At 49.4% G+C, this 26,701-nt stretch overlaps 1 protein-coding gene across 2 annotated transcripts in view; it reads right to left on the bottom strand.

Moving 5' to 3' along the window:
• Positions 1-1,335: 1,335 nt before the first annotated feature.
• Positions 1,336-26,701, bottom strand: part of LOC135005155 (cytochrome P450 4B1-like) — a 38,668-nt gene continuing 13,302 nt past the window's right edge. For both annotated transcript variants that reach the window (XM_063951907.1, XM_063951906.1), the window contains exons 2-3: positions 23,094-23,176; positions 1,336-1,604 (exon numbers count right to left, since the gene is read on the bottom strand). In XM_063951907.1, coding sequence (XP_063807977.1) covers positions 1,421-1,604; positions 23,094-23,176 — 267 coding nt within the window. In that variant the 3' untranslated portion in view covers positions 1,336-1,420. The remainder of the gene's footprint in view (positions 1,605-23,093; positions 23,177-26,701) is intronic.

The raw sequence follows: 26,701 nt of genomic DNA, 5'->3' as shown, positions 1-26,701 counted from the left end.
ACATGTTAGTGCTCTGGGGGAATCATGTAGTGCTCGTATCTTATTGCTGGTACTTGTTAGTGAGCTGGGGGAATCATGTAGTGCTCGTATCTTATTGCTGGTACTTGTTAGTGAGCTGGGGGAATCATGTAGTGCTCATATCTTATTGCTGGTAATTGTTAGTGAGCTGGGGGAATCATGTAGTGCTCGTATCTTATTGCTGGTACTTGTTAGTGAGCTGGGGGAATCATGTAGTGCTCATATCTTATTGCTGGTACTTGTTAGTGAGCTGGGGGAATCATGTAGTGCTCATATCTTATTGCTGGTAATTGTTAGTGAGCTGGGGGAATCATGTAGTGCTCGTATCTTATTGCTGGTACTTGTTAGTGAGCTGGGGGAATCATGTAGTGCTCATATCTTATTGCTGGTAATTGTTAGTGAGCTGGGGGAATCATGTAGTGCTCATATCTTATTGCTGGTACTTGTTAGTGAGCTGGGGGAATCATGTAGTGCTCATATCTTATTGCTGGTACTTGTTAGTGAGCTGGGGGAATCGTGTAGTGCTCATATCTTATTGCTGGTAATTGTTAGTGAGCTGGGGGAATCATGTAGTGCTCATATCTTATTGCTGGTAATTGTTAGTGAGCTGGGGGAATCATGTAGTGCTCATATCTTATTGCTGGTAATTGTTAGTGAGCTGGGGGAATCATGTAGTGCTCATATCTTATTGCTGGTAATTGTTAGTGAGCTGGGGGAATCATGTAGTGCTCGTATCTTATTGCTGGTACTAGTTAGTGAGATGGGGACAACTTTTCTCTTTGTGTCTTGTTTAGAACACTATGCAGGACTGACCTATGAGCCTATTTCAGAGATTGACGCTACCCCGAGATTTTGCAATGTAGCGATCATCGGCGGTCTGCGCAGGCATCTTAAGTCACACTGCTCATGTGCTGCAATGGATTTGGGGACGGTGTTGAAAGAGACAATTTATTTGCAAAGTGATTGACAGTCAGGGACTGTGGGGAAATACGCAGGTGTGTCGCAGCCATCTTCAGCATGCGTTTGAGGCAGAGACTGCGATCTCCTGCAGCTGCAATGTGTCCAGCGTCTTACTTATTCCGGCCGTGTTGCGAGACCACAGGCGATAATGGTCTATTCCTCTACAGATGCTGCGTGTTTGTATGCAGCTGCTGGGACTCACAAAGCTGCCGGTGGCGCCTCAGTACAAGTCCAGGTGGCTGTGACGTTTGCATATATTCGCACAGTCGTTGCGTACACATTCCCCGCTGGAAATACATATTGGTTCCGTCCGTCAGGCCCGATGTTTCTGGTTACAGTAAATAAGGACATCAGGCATTGTTAGTACATCACATTCACATTTACTGATCTCTCTGACATAGAAGCAGAACATACAATAACAGCACAGAACAGCCTCCTGCGTTCACGATTTACTCTGCAGTTTCCTCAGATTCACGTGAATGCCGTTCAGAGAGCGCAGCACTATCAGAACGGCTTTCAGTGGCTCTTTGTCCTTGTCCAGATCTGGAGTCAGCTCAAATCTCTGTAACGTCAGAGCGACGGCGACTTTCATCTCGTGCATGGCAAAGTTCTGTCCAATGCAGTTTCTGGGAAATAGGATACAGAGGTTATATGTTATTCCGTGTAATTATGTACATTATATCCCCCATCACGCAGCACCGGGCAGCTACACGCAGCGCCGGCGGCCATTTTGTGAGCTCAGTCTGTGTTGATGAGGGTGTAGCCTAGCTTTCATTAGGAGCAGATTGGGTAACGATATCCCCCAGTAATGGTGCTGGTTACTAGTGACATCAGAGGCCGCAGTCACAGATACGCCTGCGTATCTTCCCAATGCTGCTGTGAGGATGAGAGCCCGGAAAGTGGAGCATTCCCAGAACTCCCGGGCAGTAGGGTGGTATCGGGGTCAGGGGGGAATAACACAAATGGCTTCCACCAATGAGTGCGTCAGTGCATAAATACCCCATTTCCAGACCGCGCTTATACTTAAGAAATATAAGTGAGGTTACTGAAATGAGATAAAGGTTTGTTGAGGACTATTATTTTGGGGTGTTCCTTGGTGCACAGAGGTCTATTTACCATCATCCGCAGGTGATAATCCCGACCAGACTCGCACTGCGATCATTGAGTACATCACATGGATGGATCGGTTATCGCATGGAGGGACAGAGCTAGCAGACAAGCCCTATCCCTGCGGGGCCTCATCACAGCATCATCCGGGTATTTTCCATAAAAATACCCGATGTCCTGCTGCGCATGCGCCACCGCCAGTCTCACCCACTGCCACCGGGTTCCCCCCTCTCCCGCACCGGAAAAACTTACCAGTCCCAGGAGCCGGTGTCCGCTGCTCCAGGAGGCTGCCGGGCGACGGAACCTTCTTCTGTGCTGTGACCCGCGGTATGTAAAGTGAGCTGCCGGTTTCAGCGTCACTTTACTGCAGCGGAGTCACAGCGCAGCACATTGGGGACCCGGCGCCCGGCAGCGCTCACCGGAGCAGCGCACACCGGCTCCTGGGACTGGTAAGTATGTTTTGGGGTTTTTATACTTTTTTGTTATTTTTTACACTGTGATCAGTTTGTGTGACCATCGGACACACATAGAGAAAGCCGGGCAAAGGGTGCACATCGCAGCGCTGCCCTGTGATCTCGCCAGCCTGAGCTGTTATTATCACAGGGCACAGGCCCTCATTCCGAGTTGATCGCTCGCAAGGCGATTTTAGCAGAGTTGCTCACGCTAAGCCGCCGCCTACTGGGAGTGTACAGATGTGTCCACTATTACCTTTCTGAAAAGAGTGCAATGGCAGTAAATTTGGCATGACATGAATTCCTTTTGTTGTTGGGCCATCATGTTGTGCAATGACAATTCATGACAATTCATAGTTTCACCACTGGGTGTCCAGTGCATCACGTAACGTAGCTTTCCACCAACATTGCTGTTAAATAGACACTGTAATCAGGTCGTTCTGATTTATGGCCAGCTTTAGAGTCTAATTGCTAATTGTGTAGGTGTGAAAATCTCAGTGTGAGAGGCCTTTGAAGTAGACTCCTTGGTGGGTACAGATTTTATCCTGGCTGGGGGATGTTACTATACAGTATGTTGCTCAGAGCACAGAGGTTAATTAAGTTTAAAGTGAAATTAAATAATAAGTTAAGAAAAACTTTAGTGCTATAGAGTAAAAGAACATATACGATTTTGCAATGATAAAATATTTCCAAATAAAGGGCCTCATTACGAGTTGATCGCACGAAGCTGCTTTTTGCAGCCCGTATCTCCGCCTATGAGGGTTGTTTTTTCCCCATAGCAAGGCTGCAATCGCTTGTGCAGGCCTGCTATGGTAAAAAATGTTGTGCAGTTTCTAAGTAGGTCTGGACTTAAGCTAGCCATACATCAGACCAACTTTTCTCCAACACTCCAAACTTCCAACCATCCAACTTGTCTGTTCAACTAAAACAGTGCCCCACACATCTCACCAACTTTTTACCAGTGCTCCACACATCTAACCAACTTTTCATCAGACCAACCAACCTTCCAACTTCTGTCCAACTTGTGATGTCACCGAAGTAGGCGGACAGTGCCTGCCTACAGTTCTTCAGTTTTGTTTTGTTTTTTCATTTCAAAACATGCAGAAGTGTCTTTTTTTCAGTGAAACTGGGCTTTTCTTTCACCACCATACATTTATTAGATTTACTTATTTTTATACTGAACTATGGATACCAGCATGGTTGGGCTGCCAAGGCAAATAAATATATATATATATATATACCAGATGTAGATATTTGGCACTCCCAATGTAGTAAAATGTACAGCTTGCCTGGTGCCCTCCTGAGCTTCAAAAAGCAAACATATCACAAACGATAGGCGGCACTCTAGGACTTTTCAAAAATCAAGAACATACGTGACCCTGTTCTGCCAGCTTAACGTTTCGGTTTCGGTCATTTTCAATCCGCCACACTTTGCTGGCGGAATCTAATAAAAAAATTTAAAAACATGTTTTTTTTGGTGTTTTTTTTTTTGGGTAATAGCATATCTATTTATATTAGAAGGGATTAGGTACTTGGTTTGTCTTTTTTGGAGGCACAAGTATTATTTATATATTTTTAAAAAGATTATTATTATTTTTTTTTGTTCAAATGGAATGGGAAAAACCCGAAAAAAAATTGCGTGGGGTCCCCCCTCCAAAGCATAACCAGCCTCGGGCTCTTCGAGCCGGTCCTGGTTCTAAAAATCCAGGGGAAAAATGGACAGGGGATCCCCCGTATTTTTAAAACCAGCACCGTGCTCTGCGCCTGGTGCTGGTGCAAAAAATACGGGGGACAAAAAGAGTAGGAGTCCCCCGTATTTTTTACACCAGCATCGGGCTCCACTAGCTGGACAGATAATGCCACAGCCGGGGGTCACTTTTATACAGTGCCCTGCGGCCGTGGCATTAAATATCCAACTAGTCACCCCTGGCCGGGGTACCCTGGGGGAGTGGGGACCCCTTCAATCAAGGGGTCCCCCCCCAGGCACCCAAGGGCCAGGGGTGAAGCCCAAGGCTGTCCCCCCCGTCCAAAGGCTGCGGATGGGGGGCTGATAGCCTTGAGAAAATTGAAAGAATATTGTTTTTTCCAGCAGTACTACAAGTCCCAGCAAGCCTCCCCGCAAGCTGGTACTTGGAGAACCACAAGTACCAGCATGCGGGAGAAAATCGGGCCCGCTGGTACCTGTAGTTCTAATGGAAAAAAAATACCCAAATAAAAACAGGAGACACACACCGTGACAGTAAAACTTTATTTCACACATGTCGACACACACATACTTACCAATGTTGACACAAAGCAGTCGGTCCTCTTCTCCAAGTAGAATCCACGGGTACCTGAAAATAAAAGATAATTATACTCACCTGATCCAGGGTCCAGATTATAATCCACGTACTTGGCAAAACAACAAACCGAACACCCGGACCAAACGGACTGAAAGGGGTCCCATGTTTACACATGGGACCCCTTTCCACGAATGCAGAGACACCCCCGTGACAGCTGTCACAGAAGTGTCTCTTCAGCCAATCAGGAAGCGCCACTCCGTGGCACTCACCTGATTAGCTCTGTGCGCGTCTGAAGTGACAGAAGGCTGGCGCGGGGGGGGGGGAATTAGCGATGTGGGAGCCGGTGCGGGCGGAGGTAGGCTGGCGGACGGGTTGGGGGGGTGAATTAGCGGTGCGGGAGCCGGTGCGGGCGGAGGGAGGCTGGCGGGCGCGGGGGGGGGGGGGTGAATTACCGGTGCGGGAGCCGGTGCGGGCTGGAGTTGGCCCTGGTGGTGGTGAGGGGGAAGGGGTGCCGCGATCTTGGGGGGGCAGTGACTGCAGGAGGGGAGCAGAGGTGCTGCGATCGTGGGTGATATGCGGGGGGTGCCGCGATCATGGGTGATATGCGGGGGGTGCCGCGATCGTGGGTGGGGTGCGGGGGTACCGCGATCATGGGTGGGGTGCGGGGGGTGCAGCGATTACGGGTGGGGTGCGGGGGGTTGCCGCGATCGCAGGTGGGGTGCGGGGAGTGCCGCAACCGCAGGTGGGGTGCCACTGCTGGGTGTCCTGCGATCGCGGGTGATATGCGGGGGGTGCCGCGATCGCGGGTGATATGCGGGGGGTGCCGCGATCGCAGGTGATATGCGGGGGGTGCCGCGATCGCGGATGATATGCGGGGGTACCACGATCGTGGGTGGGGTGCGGGGGTACCGCGATCGTGGGTGGGGCGCGGGGGGTGCAGCGATCGCGGGTGTGGTGCGGGGGGGGGGGGTGCAGCGATCGCGGGTGGGGTGCGGGGGGTGCAGCGATCGCGGGTGTGGTGCGGGGGGTGGGGGTGCCGCGATCGCGGGTGATATGCAGGGGGGTGCCGCGATCGTGGCTGATATGCGGGGGTGCCGCGATTGCGGGTAAACTGCGGGGGGTGGCGCGATTGCGGGTAAGCTGCTGGGGTGTGTGTGGCACGATTGCGGGTAAACTGCGGTGGTGTGCGGGGTTGCCGCAACCGCAGGTGGGGTGCCAGTGATCGGGGGTGGCGTGCGGGGGTGCAGCAATCATGGGTGGGGTGCGGGTGGTGCCGCGATCGTGGGGTATCGCGGGAGGGGTGCCACTGCTGGGTGTCCTGTGACAGCGGCAGCCCGGCAGCAGTGATGTGCTACCGTAGCTGCCCTTGGTCCTCCTCCCGCTCCTCCGCCGCCGCCACTCCACGGGGTCCCGCTGTGACCGGGGCAGCCCGGCAGCAGTGATGAACTGCCGCAGCTGCCCCTGCACCTCCCGGCTCGTGCTGCCCAGTAGGTAGTGATGGGGAAGAAGTAGTTGGACACTGCTGGTTAGTGTCCGCCTGCTTATCGTTCAGTTGGGGGGAAAGTTTCCCCTACACCTGAACGATTAGTTGGGAAAATCAAACAAGTTTGATTTTCCCAACTAGTTGGACAGACCGTTTCTGGACGTTTTTCAGCGTGTGGGAGCAAACGGCTGATAATCGTTTGCTCCCACACACTGCCAGATTATCGCTCCAACCAGCCAACTAGTTGGCTGGTTGGAACGATATCTTCCTGATGTATGGCCAGCATTAGGCGGACATTACTACTCGATCGCAGCAAGTTGTCGTGCACGCATGGCCATCGCCGGGCAACGACGCTGGGACCGAAAAAAAACGATCGCAGCGCCGATCGCATGAAGATCGACAGGCAGAGGGCGTTCCTGGGCAACTCACCGTTTGTAGCCGTTTTCGGGGAGTGGTAAGAAAAACGCAGGCGTGGTGAGAGAAACGCAGGTGTGTCCAGGGCGGGTGTTTGACGTCAGAGCTAGGACCGAACAGGTTGAAAACATTGCAGCAGGTAAGTAAGTCACCGGCACCCCTGCACTGAGCATACTGCCAGCACTGCCGACACCCCTGCACCGAGGACACTTCTGGCACTCGTACACTGCCGACACTCCTGCACTGAGGATACCGCCGGCACAACTGCACTGGGGATACTGCCAGCACTCCGCCGGCATCCGTGATTCTGCTGACCGGAAGTCGGACCCGGTCACATGCTCATTGCCAGGGGTTACATGCTCGTTGCCAGGGGTTACATATGCTTGTTGCTATAGGGGTTACATGCTCAGTGCCAGGGGGTTACATGCTCAGTGCCAGGGGGTTACATGCTCATTCCGGGTAGCGCTGGGTAATGGTCTAGTAATACCTCTAGTATATGTTTCCTAGAAGGCAGCTGCCATTTTTAAAGGGCCATCTTCCATGCTGTCTGCATGGAATCTGCAGCTTCCAGTAGTAGGTAGAGCCTAAGCATCTATTGTGCCGGTGCTGCGCCTCCCCCCAGAACTCAGACATCCAGGCTGATCAGGCCCTGGGTCTCATGTTTCTTCACCCGCTTGTATGGCAGACAGAGCACTGAGTGACTTATTATCGAGCACAGCTACAGCACTGGACTGATTTATGCAGACAGACGCAGCCCCCACTTGTATGGCAGACAGAGCACTCAGTGACTTATTATGGCAGCATAGCCCCAGCACTGGACTGATTTGTGGCAGACAGACACAGCACCCATGTGTATGGCACACAGAGCACCCAGTGACTTATTATGGAGCACAGCCACAGCACTGGACTGATTTATGGCAGACAGATGCAGCACCCACTTGTATGGCAGACAGAGCACCCAGTGACTTATTATGGCAGCATAGCCCAAGCACTGGACTGATTTGTTACAGCACAGGACAACAGCACCGACAGCAGAACCAGCACCCACCCCACGCCACCCTTCCCGCCACCCTCCCACAGACAGACAACAGACTTGTCCGTCCTGTTCCCTCTGCAATGCTGGAGTGATAATTGCAGCAAGAAGTGTGGAATAGCATATAGTCCAGATCTCGCGAGAATCCGACAGCGGGATGATGACGTTTTGACTTGTTCCGGGATCTGAGTCTGGAAGGAAAACCCGAGCCGGACTCTGATCCCGGCTCGGATCGGGAAGTTCGGATGGGCTCGGATCTTGTAGATCTGAGCCCGCTCATCCCTACCTACTATAAGTATGAACAGCATTTGATGATGAAAGAGGGAGAGAACGCAGTTATTTTTTTCTCAATTCAGTGTGTAATCCAGAGATTATTATGGGTTCATGAACAAAGCCTAAATTGTCTCAGTTACTGTATTGCTATAACCTATTGCTTCTCTTTAATCCAATGGATATATTATACTTTTCTTTTCTGCTGCTGAATAATGGGGCCTACACACGGGGTATTAGATTGCTCAGATCGCTCAGCACACAGCGCTGCACCAACAATGTGTGCTGAGCGATCTGTCACTGCACGAGTTCTCAATAGAGAAAACACGGGAGATGACTAGATCTTTCACACATGCTTGAACTAACTAGATGGGCGATAGTGAAGCGCGGGGATGCGCATCACTATTGCTATAGTCCACGCACAGAGCAATTTGTGCTGAATTTCTAAGCGATTCACTCAAATCACTTAGAAAAGCAGCCTAAATCGCTACGTGTGTAGGTCCCAGTAGTCAATTTTTCCAGGCACGTCGTATGGGTACAAAGCGGATCGTTGCTGTGCACTGGTTCTAGCGAAGAATCCATTCGCACAGCCGATCGCAAAGAGATTGATAGGAAGAGCGCGATTGTGGGTGTCAACTGACCATTTTCTGGGAGTGTCTGGAAAAACACAGGCGTGTTGAGGCATTTGCAGGGTGGGTGTCTGATGTCAATTCCGGGCTTGAATAGGCTGAAGGGATCGCTGCGGCTGAGTTAGGTCAGAGCAACTCAGAAACTGCACAAGCTGTTTTTGTACAGGGCGGATGCACACGCGTTCGCACACTTGCAAAGCTAAAGTACACTCCCCTATAGGTGGCGTCTATCTGTTCGCAGCGCTGCAAAAAATAGCTAGCAAGTGAATAGATCTGAATTAGAGAAAAAAAAACAATCGAGAGAGCGCTATTCACATCTGTTGTGGATATTTAAAAAATATTTTTATTTCTATCAATATTCCTTTTCACAATTATACTTAGTGCCGGCCGGCATCACATAAAAAATAAAAAAATTGAGGAAGCGGCCGATGCTATTGAGTAGGCTGGGAAACGCGTCTGTCACCATCTCCATACACAGACTGCAGCGGATCATTATCCATCAGCTGGCTGGCTGAATCACATCCCCAAAGCAGGGAAATGGCTGTGTAACCATCTGCCCATTGACTCCGGATAAGGCCAGGAGTGAAAGTACCGGCCGGGAGGACAAGCGGTCACATTGCGGTTAAAGCGAATAAGATGTCCACTCCAACTAAAAGGCTACCGGTAGGAGCATTAGCCAGGAGGATGACCGCAAATACTGTGACTTCAACAGAGGCATCTATATGGTATGCTTTTCAACATTATTCACAAAAGCAGCTCAAACAACCAAAAGGGAGCTGCTTTCAGCTCAAAATCGCTGGAGGAGAGAACACCGATACACAGAGCTAGATTAAAGGGGGGGGGGGGAGTACGTACCCCGGGCCCCCCTTTCCAAAGGGCCCCCTGCCACACCACAGATCGGATCTCTCTTCCGATCCAATGTGCGGTGCTGGGCTCCCGGCTCACGTCCTCGCTGCATAGGCGGCCGCACAGGTAGGACAGCTGAGCTGAGCGACAGCTCAGCTGTCCAATAATATATGAATGAAGCAGCCAGTCCCTGCAGCCTGCGTGCCCATCCAATGACTGGCTACTTCATTCATACATTATTGGACAGCTGAGCCGTCGCTCAGCTCAGCTGTCCTGTCTGTGTGGCCACTGCTGCAGTGGGGACGGTAGTGCAGGGCAGGTCAGCAGGTCCGCCGTGTGCTGCTTGGGGAGCTGCCTTCTTTTTATTAGAGGCTCCACAGTATTAAGAGCCACAGGCCCCCCATGGTCTTAATCCGGCTCTGCCGATACACATACAGTACGATACACCCTTGTCATTTGTGTTTATTTAAACTCTTTGACAATACTGTATTCTTGCTGAATTGGCATAGATATACTATAGATAGTACTTTACATTTTGATTATAATCTCTAATTTTTCATCGACTGTACTTTAGGAGAGTCAAGAAAATAGTAGATGAGCTGACTGCTGATAATGATGAGCTTACTGCCATAGAACTCCGTCGTATTCTGCAAGCTGAGTATGGCCTTGACATCTCCTGTAGTAGCATAAAAAGAATGCGGAGGCAACTTGGTTGGACTTATGCCGGTGCTAGGTACTGTACAGTAAATTGAAATTTCAATTACAATTATAATACAATTTCTATACAGTTTGTATACAGTGCGGTAAACTAATTACATCTCTGAAATCAGCATCTGATTTTTCTTTAACATTATCTTAGTTTGGACGCTCAATTATCCTATTTCCACTGTAAAATGTATCCCATTTTACATTCCTTTCACAGGATGACTCACATGATTAGAGATGTTAACAAGGAAAAGAGAGTTCAACAGGCTCGTCAATGGATTGCTATTGGAGAAAATTTTGACAATGTCATATTTACAGATGAAACTTCTGTAGCACTTGAGAGGTTTGCAAGGAGGTCCTTCCGCAAACGTGGCCATTTATCATTTAAGCCATCTCCAAAGCACCCATTAAAAGTACATGTGTGGGGTGGTATCTCCCGCAGAGGCCCAGGACCAATTTTAATTTTTGAAGGTACATATAAAGTACAGTAGTAATGTACATTACTATGTTGTTTTTCAATATTTTCTATTTAGAACTACTGTCCAGTGACTACTGTAAGTCTATGGACTACGAGAAAATGATTTACTGGTAGGTATATAAAATCCTGTTTTTTTTATTGTTCTACGTCAGGTATCATGGATAAAACATTCTTCCAGTCCATGATCATTAATGATACTTTAGTGCCGTATGTAAGAAAGTATTGGTCATCTGGACATCGAATGTTCCAGGACAATGATCCAAAACATAGTGCTTCGGCCAAATTCATAGAGGAAAAAGGCATCATTTGGCAACGCACACCACCAGAGTAAGTACAGTTTTGCCCTGTAGACTGATGCTTCCTGTAAAGCATGAAATGCCAAATATTCCATATTTAAATTCTCTCCCTTTATTGACTTTTCACAGATCACCGGACATGAATCCTATCGAGCTAGTGTGGTCTCAAATGAAAAGTTATATTCGTTCTCAATGTAAGCCAAGGACAAAAGAGCAACTGATTGATGGCATCAATACATTTTGGAAAAACGTACTTACATTGGAGACCTGTAATAATTATGTAGACCATTTATTTTCTGTGCTGCCAGTGATTATAGAAAGAAATGGACAAGCCAGCTGCATGTAATTGGAATGGATCATATTGTCGACAAAAAGAAGGTCAACAGTCATTAGGTCGACCAATATTGGTCGACAGGCCATATGTCGACACATCAAAAAAGACAGTACGCAAACGAATAATGCATATAATTTGCATAAAGGGCCCTTTACCTATCGTACTCATCCTTTCTGCAAATGCTTGAAATATCAAAATTAGACTACCTGCTTAAATTAATTAATTTATTATATTTTATCTGTAACATGTACTTCACCCTAGTATTACATTTGTTATGCAATCTTGAAAATTGTTTAAAAAAAAAAAGTAGTCACCTCTGCAACACTGTATTCTGTAATTGTGTATGGATTGTACAAAGCATCCAAGTGATTGCATTCAGTTTTGTCTAACTTACAGTATATTTATACTATTTAGTTGGAATTATTTTATCATTGCAAAGTCTTATAATATGTTCCGTTACCTTGTAGCACTATTAGGTTTTAATTAACTTATTCTTTAATGTCACTTTAGACTTCATTCACCTCTGTGCTCTGAGTAACAAATAACCCCAATTTTTGCATTAATAAACTGAGGCTCTGAATTGCTAAAAGTTCACTGTTTATTTCAAATTCCAGGACAGCAGCCCTTCCCCCACCCAGAATACACGTTACTGTGCTGTAACTCTATTCCCCAAGGAATCTACTTCAAAGGCCTCTCACACTGAGATTTTCACACCTACACAATTAAGAACTGGACTCTAAAGCTGGCAATACTGTACATCAGAATGACCTGAATACGATCACACACACATAGCGATTTGGGCTGCTTTTCTAATTGCCTCACAATTCCTTTCACATGTGGTATCCCATGTATTTCAGACAAATGGAATCCATATATAGGGAAGAACAAAATTCCAAATTTCCCTCACAATTCCTTTCACATGTGGTATCCCATGTATTTCAGACAAATGGAATCCATATATAGGGAAGAACAAAATTCCAAATATAGTGTAGTATGTTAAAAGACAATAACAAAATTTTTAATACAATCAAATGCAAAATCTCCAAAAAAACATTGTAACAATTGATATGGCGATCAAATGATGATGAATGGCAAATTACCAGAATATGGTGCAAAATAAGCCTTAAATGATGCCTATAGCAATGTGGTTTGCTGCTGAATTATCCACAAATAACTTGAAAACAGAAAAGTGAAGATGGAGGTTTACCAGAATTCAACAGGGTATGTGCCTTAAAGATGTCAATTTATGGAGGCAATGGCTCCGGAACCTGTCTCCAAAGATCACGCTACTCCGTCAGTCTGGTGAATCTCCCTTCAGCAGTAGTTCTCCTGTCAAACAGAGCCAACGCGTTTCGGGAAATCTCCCTTCCTCAGGACTGAAACGCCTCCATAAATTGACATCTTTAAGGCACATACCCTGTTGAATTCTGGTAAACCTCCATCTTCACTTTTCTGTTTTCAAGTTATTTGTGGATAATTCAGCAGCAAACCACATTGCTATAGGCATCATTTAAGGCTTATTTTGCACCATATTCTGGTAATTTGCCATTCATCATCATTTGATCGCCATATCAATTGTTACAATGGTTTTTTGGAGATTTTGCATTTGATTGTATTAAACATTTTGTTATTGTCTTTTAACATACTACACTATATTTGGAATTTTGTTCTTCCCTATATATGGATTCCATTTGTCTGAAATACATGGGATACCACATGTGAAAGGAATTGTGAGGGAAATTTGGAATTTTGTTCTTCCCTATATATGGATTCCATTTGTCTGAAATACATGGGATACCACATGTGAAAGGAATTGTGAGGGAAGTATCATTCTAATTATATTCTAATTATATTCTAATTATATTCTGATTAGCGCACTACATTTGGTCTAACCTTTATTTTGTCACGTTAATTACTTTGGTATTGGGGATACCGCTTGACCTATCTGTGTGCAGCTTATCTCTCTTTTTGGCGCTGAGGTACTTTTCTGTTACATATAGCATTTGCTTTTCTAATTGATTTGCTGAGTCACTTAGAAATACAGCACAAATCTCTATGTGTGTATGGACTATAGCGATAGTGATGTGCGTCCCTGCATGCTTGAAAGATCTAGTCATCACCCATGTTTTCTCTATTGCAAACACGGGCAGTGACAGATCGCTCAGCACACATCGCTGGTGCAGCTCTGTGTGCTGAGTGATCTTGCTGAGCCCGTGTGATCACCGATATCGCTGGGCAGAAAACAGTCAACATACAGTGGCGTAACTACTGCCCCCGCAGCCCTCGCGGTGGCTTGGGGGCGAGGGGCTGCGGGGGCGCCACTGATTTAGTGCAGACTGACATGCGGACGAGCGTCCGCATGTCAGTCTGCGGTCTCGTTTCCTCCCTGCTGTTAGGAGGGACACAGAGAGCACAGTGCGCGCCTCTCCTGTGTCCCTCCTGGGTCTCCGGCGGCCGCGGGTCTCATAAAGGAAGTGCCGTTCGTGAGCACTTCCTTTATTACAATGACCCGCGGCTGCCGGAGACACAGGAGGGACACAGGAGAGGCGCGCACTGTGCCCTCCGTGTCCCTCCTAACAGCAGGGGAGCGGTGGCGGCTGCGGCGGAGGAGGAAGGGGGGGGGGAACGATGCACTGAGGGGGCATATCTGGCACTGATGGGGCATATCTGGCAATGGGGGAATATCTGGCACTGGGGACATTTATGGCACTGGGGGGAATATCTGGCACTGGGGACATTTATGGCACTGGGGGGAATATCTGGCACTGGGGGCATATTTGGCAGGGAGGGGGGGGGGAATATCTGGCACTGGGGACATTTATGGCACTGGGGGGAATATCTGGCACTGGGGCATATGTGGCACGGGGGGGGATATCTGGCACTGGGGCATATGTGGCACTGGGGGGGGGCAATATGTGGCACTGGGGGGGAATATCTGGCACGGGGCATATGTGGCACTGGGGGGGAATATCTGGCACTGGGGCATATGTGGCACGGGGGGGGATATCTGGCACTGGGGCATATGTGGCACTGGGGGGGCAATATGTGGCACTGGGGGGGGAATATCTGGCACGGGGCATATGTGGCACTGGGGGGGAATATCTGGCACTGGGGCATATTTTGGCACTGGGGGCATATGTGGCACTGTGGGGGAATATTTGGCACTGGGGATAATGTGGCACTGGGGAGGTATATGTGTACCTGGCACATGGGGGGGGCTATATTTGGCACTGGGGGCATGTGAGTACCTGGCACCGTGGGGGAATATCTGGCACTGGAGACATATGTGGCACTGGGAGCACAGCCCTAGCAACAAGGACTACCTCCTAGCAACGAGCATGACACCCAGTGCATGAAACCCCTGGCAACAAGCATGACACCCAGTGCATGAAACCCCTGGCAACAAGCATGACACCCAGTGCATGAAACCCCTGGCAACGAGCATGACACCCAGTGCATGAAACCCCTGGCAACGAGCATGACACCCTGAGCATGAAAACCCCTGGCACCGTGCATGGAACCAAGAGCATGAAACCCCTGGCAATGAGCATGACACCCAGTGCATGAAACCCCTGAAAACGAGCAGGTAATTGAAAAGTAATTAGAAGCCTTACTGTAGGACTTAATGTGTAATGGGCATTACGGTGTGTGGCATAATGTATCACGGACATTGCGGTGTGTGTCATAATGTGTCACAGGCATTACGGTGTATGGTATACTATATCGCGGGCATTGTGATATGTGGTATAATGTCTCAGGGTCATTGCAGTGTGTGGCATAATGTATCACGGACATTGCGGTGTGTGTCATAATGTGTCAGGCATTACGGTGTGTGGTATACTATATCACGGGCATTGTGGTATGTGGTATAATGTCTCAGGGTCATTGCAGTGTGGCATAATATATAACGGACATTGCGGTGTGTGGCATAGGGTATAACGGGCATTGCGGTATGTGTCACAGGCATTACGGTGTATGGTATACTATATCACGGGCATTGTGGTATAATGTCTCAAGGTCATTGCAGTGTGTGGCATAATGTGTCACAGGCATTGTATGTGCTATAATGTATCGGGCATTGCAGTGTGTGGTATAATGTATCACGGACATTGCAGTGTGTGTCATAATGTGTCACAGACATTGTATGTGCTATAATGTATCAGGGGCAGTGCAGTGTGTAGCATAATGTATAACGGGCATTGCGATTCCTGTCATAATGTGTCACAGGCATTACGGTGTGTGGCATAATGTGTCGGGGGCATTATGGTGTGTACATACTGTGTCATGTGCATTATTGTGTGTGGCATACTGTCTAAGGGCCATTGCAGTATGTGGCATAATGTATACTGGGCATTACTATAAGGAGGAAAAATTACAAATAATGTAAGGGGCATGAATCAGGATTATTTTTCTTTCCTGTGGTGGCCAACGTCTGGGCGTGCAGGTTGCAAAACTGGGGTATAAGGTAGTCTTTTCCTGCAATGCCACGCCCATTCCAACGAAACCACGCCCATCCCAACGAATCCACGCCCCCTTTTTTGCTGGCGCGCGCATATTTACCCCTTTATTCCTCCCAATTATGGGGGATGGGGGGGGGGGCGCCGAAGAATTTTTTGGCTTGGGGGAGAAAAATTTCTAGTTACGCCACTGTCAACATAGGTAAGTATGTGTGTGTCGACATGTGTGAAATAAAGTTTTACTGTCACGGTGTGTGTCTCCTGTTTTTATTTGGGTATTTTTTTCCATTAGAACTACAGGTACCAGCGGGCACGTTTTTCTCCCGCATGCTGGTACTTGTGGTTCTCCAAGTACCAGCTTGCGGGGGAGGCTTGCTGGGACTTGTAGTACTACTGGAAAAAACAATATTCTTTCAATTTTCTCAAGGCTATCAGCCCCCCATCCGCAGCCTTTGGATGGGGGGACAGCCTCGGGCTTCACCCCTGGCCCTTGGGTGGCTGGGGGGTGGACCCCTTGATTGAAGGGGTCCCCACTCCCCCAGGGTACCCTGGCCAGGGGTGACTAGTTGGATATTTAATGCCATGGCCGCAGGGCACTGTATAAAAGTGACCCCTGGCTGTGGCATTATCTGTCCAGCTAGTGGAGCCCGATGCTGGTGTAAAAAATACGGGGGACCCCTACTCTTTTTGTCCCCCGCATTTTTTGCACCAACACCAGGCACAGAGCCCGGTGCTGGTTTTACAAATACAGGGGATGCCCTGTCCATTTTCCCCCCGGATTTTTAGAACCAGGACTGGCTCGAAGAGCCCGAGGCTGGTTATGCTTTGGAGGGGGGACCCCACGCAATTTTTTGGGGGGGTTTTTCCCATCCCATTAAAAAAAAAAAATATATATATATATATAATAATAATCTTTTTAAAAATATATAAATAATACTTGTGCCTCCAAAAAAGAGGGCAGTGGGGTGCTGGCAGTGCGGGAGTGCCAGAAGTGTCCACTGTACCATCAACCAAGTGCAAGGAGGACATCTCCCGCACTACTGACACTCCTGCACTGGGGATACTGCCAGACCTCCTGCACTGATTACACCACCTGCACCTCTGCACCGAGGACACTACTGGCACTCCCACATGTATTGGAGATATATTAATACTTCACAATTAGCTGCCACTGCTGATATTCCCGTGTGCCTGATGGATAAATTGCCCTGCACATACAGATGTCCATGTAGCTGCCCATGGTGCTGTTGGTGGCTAGAGGTGGGAGGAGAAGCCACCGGCATCCTTGACTCTGCTGACCGGAAGTCTGACCCGGTCACATGCTCGTGGCCAGGGGTTACATGCTCGTTGCCAGGGGTTACATATGCTTTTTGCCATAGGGGTTATATGCTTAGAGCCAGGGGGTTACATGCTCATTCTGGGTAGCGCTGGGTAATGGTCTAGTAATACCCCTGGCATCTGTCTCCTATAAGGGCCATCTTCCAATGCGATCTGCATGGAATCTGCAGCTTCCAGTAGTAGGTAGAGCCTAAGCATCTATTGTGCCAGTGCTGCGCCCCCCAGGACTCAGCTATCCAGGCTGCAGCCTTATGGCTGATCAGGCCCTGGGTCTCATGTTTCTTCACCCACTTGTATGGCAGACAGAGCACCCAGTGATTTATTATGGAGCACAGCCCAAGCACAGGACTGATTTGTGGCAGACAGGCACAGCACCCACTTGTATGGCAGACAGAGCACCCAGTGATTTATTATGGAGCACAGCCCAAGCACAGGACTGATTTGTGGCAGACAGGTGCAGCACCCACCTGTATGGCAGACAGAGCACCCGGTTCCTTATTATGGCAGCACAGCCCAAGCACAGGACTGATTTGTGGCAGACAGGTGCAGCACCCACGTGTATGGCACACAGAGCACCCGGTTCCTTATTATGGCAACACAGCCTCAGCGCTGGACCGATTTGTGGCAGACAGACGCAGCACCCACTTGTATGGCAGACACTGTCGATCTTCAGACCGGATCCCAATGAAATATATGTGGTATTGAAATACCAAAAATTCTCTCTACTCACACCTTAACCACCAAACAATTGCAAAAAATGACAAGTATTAATAGTGCCTTTTAGTTAGTATCATAATTTCTATATTGAATCTCTGTGTGGAGTTTGTATGAACTCTTCATCAGCACATTATCAATCACAAGGAAAAAGATTTTTTTAAACATATAGGCAACATTGAGCCAGGTACATGTTGGAAGTTAGTATGAGAGATGTATTTGAAAAATATTAATACTTCACAATTAGCTGCTGCAGCTGATATTCCCGTGTGCATGATGGATAAATTGCCCTGCACATATGGCTCATGGGGGTCATTCTGACCCGATCGCTGCTGCTGACCAGCCGCTGCGGGCCGTGTAGTAATGAGTAGCTCCCGGCCAGCACGCTAAAGCTGCGCTGGTCGGGAGCTACTCCTGAAGTACAAAAGCATCGCCGCTGTGCAATACTTTTGCACTTCTGCAGGGGGGGGGGGGCGTAACTGACCTGCGGGGCGGACTGGCCCTGTGCTGGACATCCCCCGCATGTCTCTGTTCCTGATTGTAGCCCTGCAAAATTTTGCAGGGCTACGATCAACTCGGAATGACACCCCATAGCTGCAATTTTGTTAGCAGATGGGCAAAACCATAGGGGTCATGCAGGCCTGATTGCACGCTAGGTTGTTTTGCTGAGCTGCGATCAGGACATAACTGCGCATGTGTGTGCCCCGCAATACGCAGGCGCGTCGCACAGGTACAAAGTGGATCATTGCTGAGCAATGGATTTAATGAATAATCCATTCGCACAGACAATCGCAAGGAGATTGACTGGAAGAAAACATTTGTGGATGTCAACTGACCATTTTCTGGGAGTGTTTGGAAAAACGCAGGTGTGCCAATGCGTTTGCAGGGTGGGTGTCTGATGTAAATTCGGGGCAAACACTTTAGCCTGTTCGTGTCCGGAATTGACGTCAGACACCTGCCCTGCAAACGCTTGGACACGCCTGCGTTTTTCCAAACACTCCCAGAAAGCGTTCAGTTGCCACCCACAAATGCCCTCTTCCTGTCAATCTCCTTGCGATCTGCTGTGCGAATCGATTCTTCGTTAAATCCATTGCTCAGCAATGATCCGCTTTGTACCCGTACGACGCACATGCGCATTGAGGTGCATACGCATGTGCAGTTTCGACCTGATCGCACCGCTGCAAAACAACCTAGCGTGCGATCATTTCGGAATGACCCCCATGGTTTTGCCCATTTGCAAATAAAATGCTGCTAGAATCAGGTCTGAACTACTCCCTCTAGAATCTCTTTATCAGACTTTCTGCTTGCTCAGTTTCTGAAAATGCCACCTGCTGTCTGAAAAGTGGTACTGCACTATATTTCAGAGGAGATACACATGGCTTGCCGTGTATATCTTAAGAGGAAATCTTATCTCGTGCCATGAACGGCAGGCCATGATACTTTTTTCAGAAAGGTAATAGTGGACACATCTGTATCTTAGCATCTTAAAATTGCGAACGATGTATTCGCAATATTGCGATTACAAACTACTTAGCAGTTTCAGAGTAGCTCCACACTTACTCGGCATCTGCGATCAGTTCAGTGCTTGTCGTTCCTGGTTTGACGTCACAAACACACCCAGCGTTCGCCCAGACACTCCCCCGTTTCCCCGGCCACTCCTGCGTTTTTTCCGGAAACGGTAGCGTTTTTTCCCGCACGCCCATAAAACGGCCTGTTTCCGCCCAGTAACACCCATTTCCTGTCAATCACACTACGATCGCCGGAGCGATGAAAAAGCCGTGAGTAAAAATACTATCTCCATTGTAAAATTACTTGGCGCAGTCGCAGTGCGAATATTGCGCATGCGTACTAAGCGGAATTTCACTGCGATGCAATGAAAAATACCGAGCGAACGACTCGGAATGAGGGCCCTACTGCGGTATTTAAAAAAGAATGTTTTAGTAAATTCAGTCACATCGTATTTCCCATTATAAGTATGAGGAATGCGATGTGGATTACTAAAAATATGACAAAGGGTTTGGAGGAGTTTTTCATGAAATCTGCCCAAATACCCTCTAATACATTCAGGTGATACTAAAATAATGTGAAAAGGGGGTGAAAACAGTGTAAAAATAATGTTAATAAATAGGCCCCTTATGGAGGTGCCGGAGATTGGGTCTCATTCTACACTTATATTGGGGCACATGTTGCGATATCCACAGCGAGGCGCACTTCTTAGGGCATTTTCACGTGTTTGAAGGTTTGTGCAATGTGCCACGTACAATAAGGGTGGTCCCATTGCCCCCCGAGGTACCGAACATCAGTACTATTACGACATGCGCCGCAGATCCAACGGACTCTGAATCAGGCGCAAGGTTTGATATGGCCGTGTTAGCGACACATGATACCGTTACATTACCCGATATGTACTCAGTAGAATAATGTCATGAAGTGTTATATACACGAGAGAGAACCGGGTGTGACAGTAACAAATTCATATATTCAGTATAAAATCTATGTACAAACACAAATGCCAAATACAGATCAAGGGGCATATGTACTAAGCCTGGTAGAGGGGCAGTGGCGTAACCAGAGCCGGCCCTAACCAATATGGTGCCCCCTAGCACCGCCGCTAGTTCTGCAGGAGATACCTGGCATGAGTCAGCTGGCAGCTCTGCTAACGTTGTGCGCCTTTTCTTTATGAAAATACATCTTATTTGCATTACTATATGGCTAGGATACACAAGCAGCATGCCTGTATTCTGTGTGTGACTGCGGCTGTATCTGCATACGAGATGCTACATTACAGTGATTTCCAGGAATACACTGCAACGTAGCATTTCGTATGCAGATAAAGCCGCAGTCACACACAGAATATAGGCATGCCGCATATCGGCCCTCATTCCGAGTTGTTCGCTCGCAAGCTGCTTTTAGCAGCATTGCACACGCTAAGCCACCGCCTACTGGGAGTGAATCTTAGCATAGTAAAATGGCGAACGAAAGATTATCTAAATTGCAAATAGACACTTCTTAGCAGTTTCTGAGTAGCTCCAGACTTACTCGGCATCTGCGATCAGTTCAGTGCTTGTCGTTCCTGGTTTGACGTCACAAACACACCCAGCGTTCGCCCAGACACTCCCCCGTTTCTCCAGCCACTCCCACGTTTTTACCGGAAACGGTAGCGTTTTTTCCCACACGCCCATAAAACGGCCAGCTTCCTCCCAAAAACACCCACTTCCTGTCAATCACATTACGATCACCAGAACGAAGAAAAAACCTTGTAATGCCGTGAGTAAAATACCTAACTGCATAGCAAATTTACTTGGCGCAGTCGCACTGCGGACATTGCGCATGCGCATTAGCGACTTATCGCTCTGTTGCGAGAAAAAAATAACGAGCGAACAACTCGGAATGACCACCATCATTTTAATCAGCAGAAGCTGCTGGTGCCCTAGGCATTTGCTTAGTTTGCCTATGCCTAAGGCCGGCTCTGGGCGTAACTATACATTGTGCACCCCCTGTCATACATGTTTCTGGCGTCCGCCCCCCCCCCCACCCCACCCCCCCACCCCACACGATGGCATTTTGGTAAAATAAGAAAGGAATTTTTTGGGGGGGATAAACAAAATATAATAATAGTTACCAAAATAACATTGTACTAATCCAGTTATATAATAGATAGAATTGCTTCCCTATAGAAAGTGTCTATTACATCTCAGTCTCACAATGTGATTGGATGAAATGCTAGTATGCACATAAAGGGTCTTATTCATGTTGTATCGATTGTTCGATCCTTTCCACAGTGTTCCGATGTTCGGGAAACTGGCGCACACACAGGAGCCATTCTGCGGTGGAAGGCTTCACTAGTTTTTGCGGGCTCACCTCAGTCTGCCCCTGGATTCGCCACCCACACGGTCTGTCCAGCCACATCCCCTCTCTATTCGCCGCTCCCGTCCTGACCCCATCCCCACCTCACCCCACTCACTGTGTATAGGAAGTCTGCGCCATCACTTAGCCCCTTACCACCGTCTGGCACCGCCCCGTACGCCCTCCTGGGAGAATCATGCACACTATGCCGGGATTGGCTGGGGCTGACCAGCTGCTCGCTCCCAGAGTTCTGTGCAAGCCACCAGCAGGAGAACGCTAATGTGCGCAATAGGGGGCGTGGGATTGTATGGCATGAGAATGCACCATATAAGTCCAGACTCTGCCCTCCTTCAGTGTTGGGCGATACGCTAAGCGCCATTTTCCTTTTTATCATATTATGGTTACTTTAAAAAGACGTGTTTCCCTTTTGACTTAGACGCCGCAAACAATGGCTCCACCGGGTGCGACATCGGCACGTCTGCGGCTCTCTGGCAGGTAATGGACTCTGGGGTAAGTGGACTATGACACGTATGTGGCTCTCCGGCAGGTAATGGACTCTGGGGTAAGTGGACTATGACATGTATGTGGCTCTCCGGCAGGTAATGGACTCTAGGGTAAGTGGACTATGACACGTATGTGGCTCTCCGGCAGGTAATGGACTCTGGGGTAAGTGGACTATGACACGTATGTGGCTCTCCGGCAGGTAATGGACTCTGGGGTAAGTAGACTATGACATGTATGTGGCTCTCCGGCAGGTAATGGACTCTGGGGTAAGTGGACTATGACACGTATGTGGCTCTCCGGCAGGGAATGGACTCTGGGGTAAGTGGACTATGACATGTATGTGGCTCTCCGGCAGGTAATGGACTCTGGGGTAAGTGGACTATGACATGTATGTGGCTCTCCGGCAGGTAATGGACTCTGGGGTAAGTGGACTATGACATGTATGTGGCTCTCCGGCAGGTAATGGACTCTGGGGTAAGTGGACTATGACACGTATGTGGCTCTCCGGCAGGGAATGGACTCTGGGGTAAGTGGACTATGACACGTATGTGGCTCTCTGGCAGGTAATGGACTCTGGGGTAAGTGGACTATGACACGTATGTGGCTCTCCGGCAGGTAATGGACTCTGGGGTAAGTGGACTATGACATGTATGTGGCTCTCCGGCAGGTAATGGACTCTGGGGTAAGTGGACTATGACATGTATGTGGCTCTCCGGCAGGTAATGGACTCTGGGGTAAGTGGACTATGACACGTATGTGGCCGTTTCTGCCGCTAGGTTACAGAAGCAATATTAAACACAAATCATTAGGGTATAATATTGTGGCCCCTTTAAATCCTGCGGTTGAATCTGCGGTGGCGTTGTATAGCTCCCCCTATTGGCCTACCAGAGCACATGCTGGGATTAGTGGTGCAGAAGCGTTATATACCTTGATCCGGCTGAGAAGGGAATGAAGCTGTACGCGTGTTTCTTGATTGGATTATCAGGCGAAAATCTCAGAGGGTCGAACACCTGAAAACATATAAATCACATGATTGTACCAAATGTAAATCTGCAAATAATCCCCGACCCCCCGTTCTCCTGGTTACAGCGCTGCGGCCATATGTGGTGCTTCTAACGCATTCCCACCGTACAGGTAATTGTATACGCAGCTTTCCATGGCTACACAAGGTAAATGTACAATTATACAACAGTGCGCCAGAGACGTAACACAAGTGAGAAGTGTGTGGTAAGACTAGGAGCGATGTCATATGTTTGTCTGCACTTTACATAAATGGAGCCCGGAGGGTTATGGCGGCTGAGGCAGCAGCACTGACTGAAGAGCACGGAGCAGCTGGGGCGTCACATCCGCCTGCTCAGTGTCATGGCTGCTGCAGTCACATGATACACTGCCAGGGGTCCCTGCGCTCCCTGTGCAGCAGCCGTAGAGAATTGGGGAAGTGGGGCACACTGGTGTTACGGGAAATGTCAGACAGAGAGGCATGTGTGACAGAAGCTGGATAGGGGCGTTTGGGAGAAAATATAATGGGCAGACGGTGGCATGTGAGAGAAATTACAGTGGGCAGCGGGCGACATATCAGGGAAGAGCAATGGGGCATGTGAGGAAAGCTTGCAGGAAGGGGGCATGTAAGGGCACAGCTGGTGGACAGGGCGGCATGTGAGGAAACCTGGTTGGCAGAGGGGTATGAGATGGTAAAGCTGGTTGGCAGGTGGCATGTAAGGGAAGTGATAGGGGACGAGGGGGCACTTTCTGTTATGGAATCTGCAACTGGAGCCCAAGTTTGTGTTCATGGTTTGTGTGCATGCGTCACCCGGCACTGCCGCATCCTGCATGTATGACACCTGTACAGACCTGGCACATGGTGAGCGTCACACATGTATCACACACGCAGAGGCTCCCTGCACAGACCTGGCACGTGGTGAGCGTCACACATGTATCACACACGCAGAGGCTCCCTGCACAGACCTGGCACGTGGTGAGCGTCACACATGTATCACACACGCAGAGGCTCCCTGCACAGGCCTGGCACGTGGTGAGCGTCACACATGTATCACACACACGCAGAGACTCCCTACACAGACCTGGCACGTGGTGAGCGTCATACATGTATCACACACACGCAGAGACTCCCTACACAGACCTGGCACGTGGTGAGCGTCACACATGTATCACACACGCAGAGGCTCCCTGCACAGACCTGGCACGTGGTGAGCGTCACACATGTATCATACACGCAGAGGCTCCCTGCACAGACCTGGCACGTGGTGAGCGTCACACATGTATCACACACACGCAGAGGCTCCCTGCACAGACCTGGCACGTGGTGAGCGTCACACATGTATCACACACATGCAGAGGCTCCCTGCACAGACCTGGCACGTGGTGAGCGTCACACATGTATCACACACGCAGAGGCTCCCTGCACAGACCTGGCACGTGGTGAGCGTCACACATGTATCACACACATGCAGAGGCTTCCTGCACAGGCCTGGCACGTGGTGAGCGTCACACATGTATCACACACGCAGAGGCTCCCTGCACAGACCTGGCACGTGGTGAGCGTCACACATGTATCACACACACGCAGAGGCTCCCTGCACAGACCTGGCACGTGGTGAGCGTCACACATGTATCACACACATGCAGAGGCTCCCTGCACAGACCTGGCACGTGGTGAGCGTCACACATGTATCACACACATGCAGAGGCTCCCTGCACAGACCTGGCACGTGGTGAGCGTCACACATGTATCACACACGCAGAGGCTCCCTGCACAGACCTGGCACGTGGTGAGCGTCACACATGTATCACACACATGCAGAGGCTTCCTGCACAGGCCTGGCACGTGGTGAGCGTCACACATGTATCATACACGCAGAGGCTCCCTGCACAGACCTGGCACGTGGTGAGCGTCACACATGTATCACACACACGCAGAGGCTCCCTGCACAGACCTGGCACGTGGTGAGCGTCACACATGTATCATACACGCAGAGGCTCCCTGCACAGACCTGGCACGTGGTGAGCGTCACACATGTATCACACACGCAGAGGCTCCCTGCACAGACCTGGCATGTAGTGAGCGTCATACATGTATCACACACACAGAGGCTCCCTGCACAGACCTGGCACGTGGTGAGCGTCACACATGTATCACATACACGCAGAGGCTCCCTGCACAGGCCTGGCACATGGTGAGCGTCACACATGTATCATACACGCAGAGGCTCCCTGCACAGGCCTGGCACGTGGTGAGCATCACACATGTATCACACACACGCAGAGGCTCCGTGCACAGGCCTGGCACGTGGTGAGCGTCACACATGTATCATACACACACAGAGGCTCCCTGCACAGACCTGGCATGTGGTGAGCGTCACACATGTATCACACACATGCAGAGGCTCCCTGCACAGACCTGGCACGTGGTGAGCGTCACACATGTATCACACACGCAGAGGCTCCCTGCACAGACATGGCACGTGGTGAGTTTCACACATGTATCACACACGGAGAGGCTCCCTGCACAGACCTGGCACATGTTGAGCGTCACACATGTATCACACACGCAGAGGCTCCCTGCACAGACCTGGCACGTGGTGAGCATCACACATGTATCACACACGCAGAGGCTCCCTGCACAGACCTGGCACGTGGTGAGCGTCACACATGTATCACACACATGCAGAGGCTCCCTGCACAGACCTGGCACGTGGTGAGCGTCACACATGTATCACACACGCAGAGGCTCCCTGCACAGACATGGCACGTGGTGAGTTTCACACATGTATCACACACGGAGAGGCTCCCTGCACAGACCTGGCACATGTTGAGCGTCACACATGTATCACACACGCAGAGGCTCCCTGCACAGACCTGGCACGTGGTGAGCATCACACATGTATCACACACGCAGAGGCTCCCTGCACAGACCTGGCACGTGGTGAGCGTCACACATCTATCACACACGCAGAGGCTCCCTGCACAGACCTGGCACGTGGTGAGCGTCACACATGTATCACACACGCAGAGGCTCCCAGCACAGACCTGGCACGTGGTGAGCGTCACACATGTATAACACACGCAGAGGCTTCCTGCACAGACCTGGCACGTGGTAAGCGTCACACATGTATCACACACACGCAGAGGCTCCCTGCACAGACCTGGCACGTGGTGAATGTCACACATGTATCACACACGCAGAGGCTCCCTGCACAGACCTGGCACGTAGTAAGCGTCACACATGTATCACACACACACAGAGGTTCCCTGCACAGACCTGGAACGTGGTGAGCGTCACACATGTATCACACATGCAGAGGCTCCCTGCACAGACCTGGCAAGTAGTGAGCGTTACATATGTATCACACACACGCAGAGGCTCCCTGCACAGACCTGGCACGTGGTGAGTGTCACATGTATCACACACGCAGAGGCTCCCTGCACAGACCTGGCACGTGGTGAGCATCACACATGTATCACACACGCAGAGGCTCCCTGCACAGACCTGGCACATGTTGAGCGTCACACATGTA

Source organism: Pseudophryne corroboree, unplaced genomic scaffold (assembly GCF_028390025.1).
Source record: "Pseudophryne corroboree isolate aPseCor3 unplaced genomic scaffold, aPseCor3.hap2 scaffold_1972, whole genome shotgun sequence".
Classification (NCBI taxonomy): Eukaryota; Metazoa; Chordata; class Amphibia; order Anura; family Myobatrachidae; genus Pseudophryne; species Pseudophryne corroboree.
This window is presented reverse-complemented; position numbering and strand designations above follow the sequence as displayed.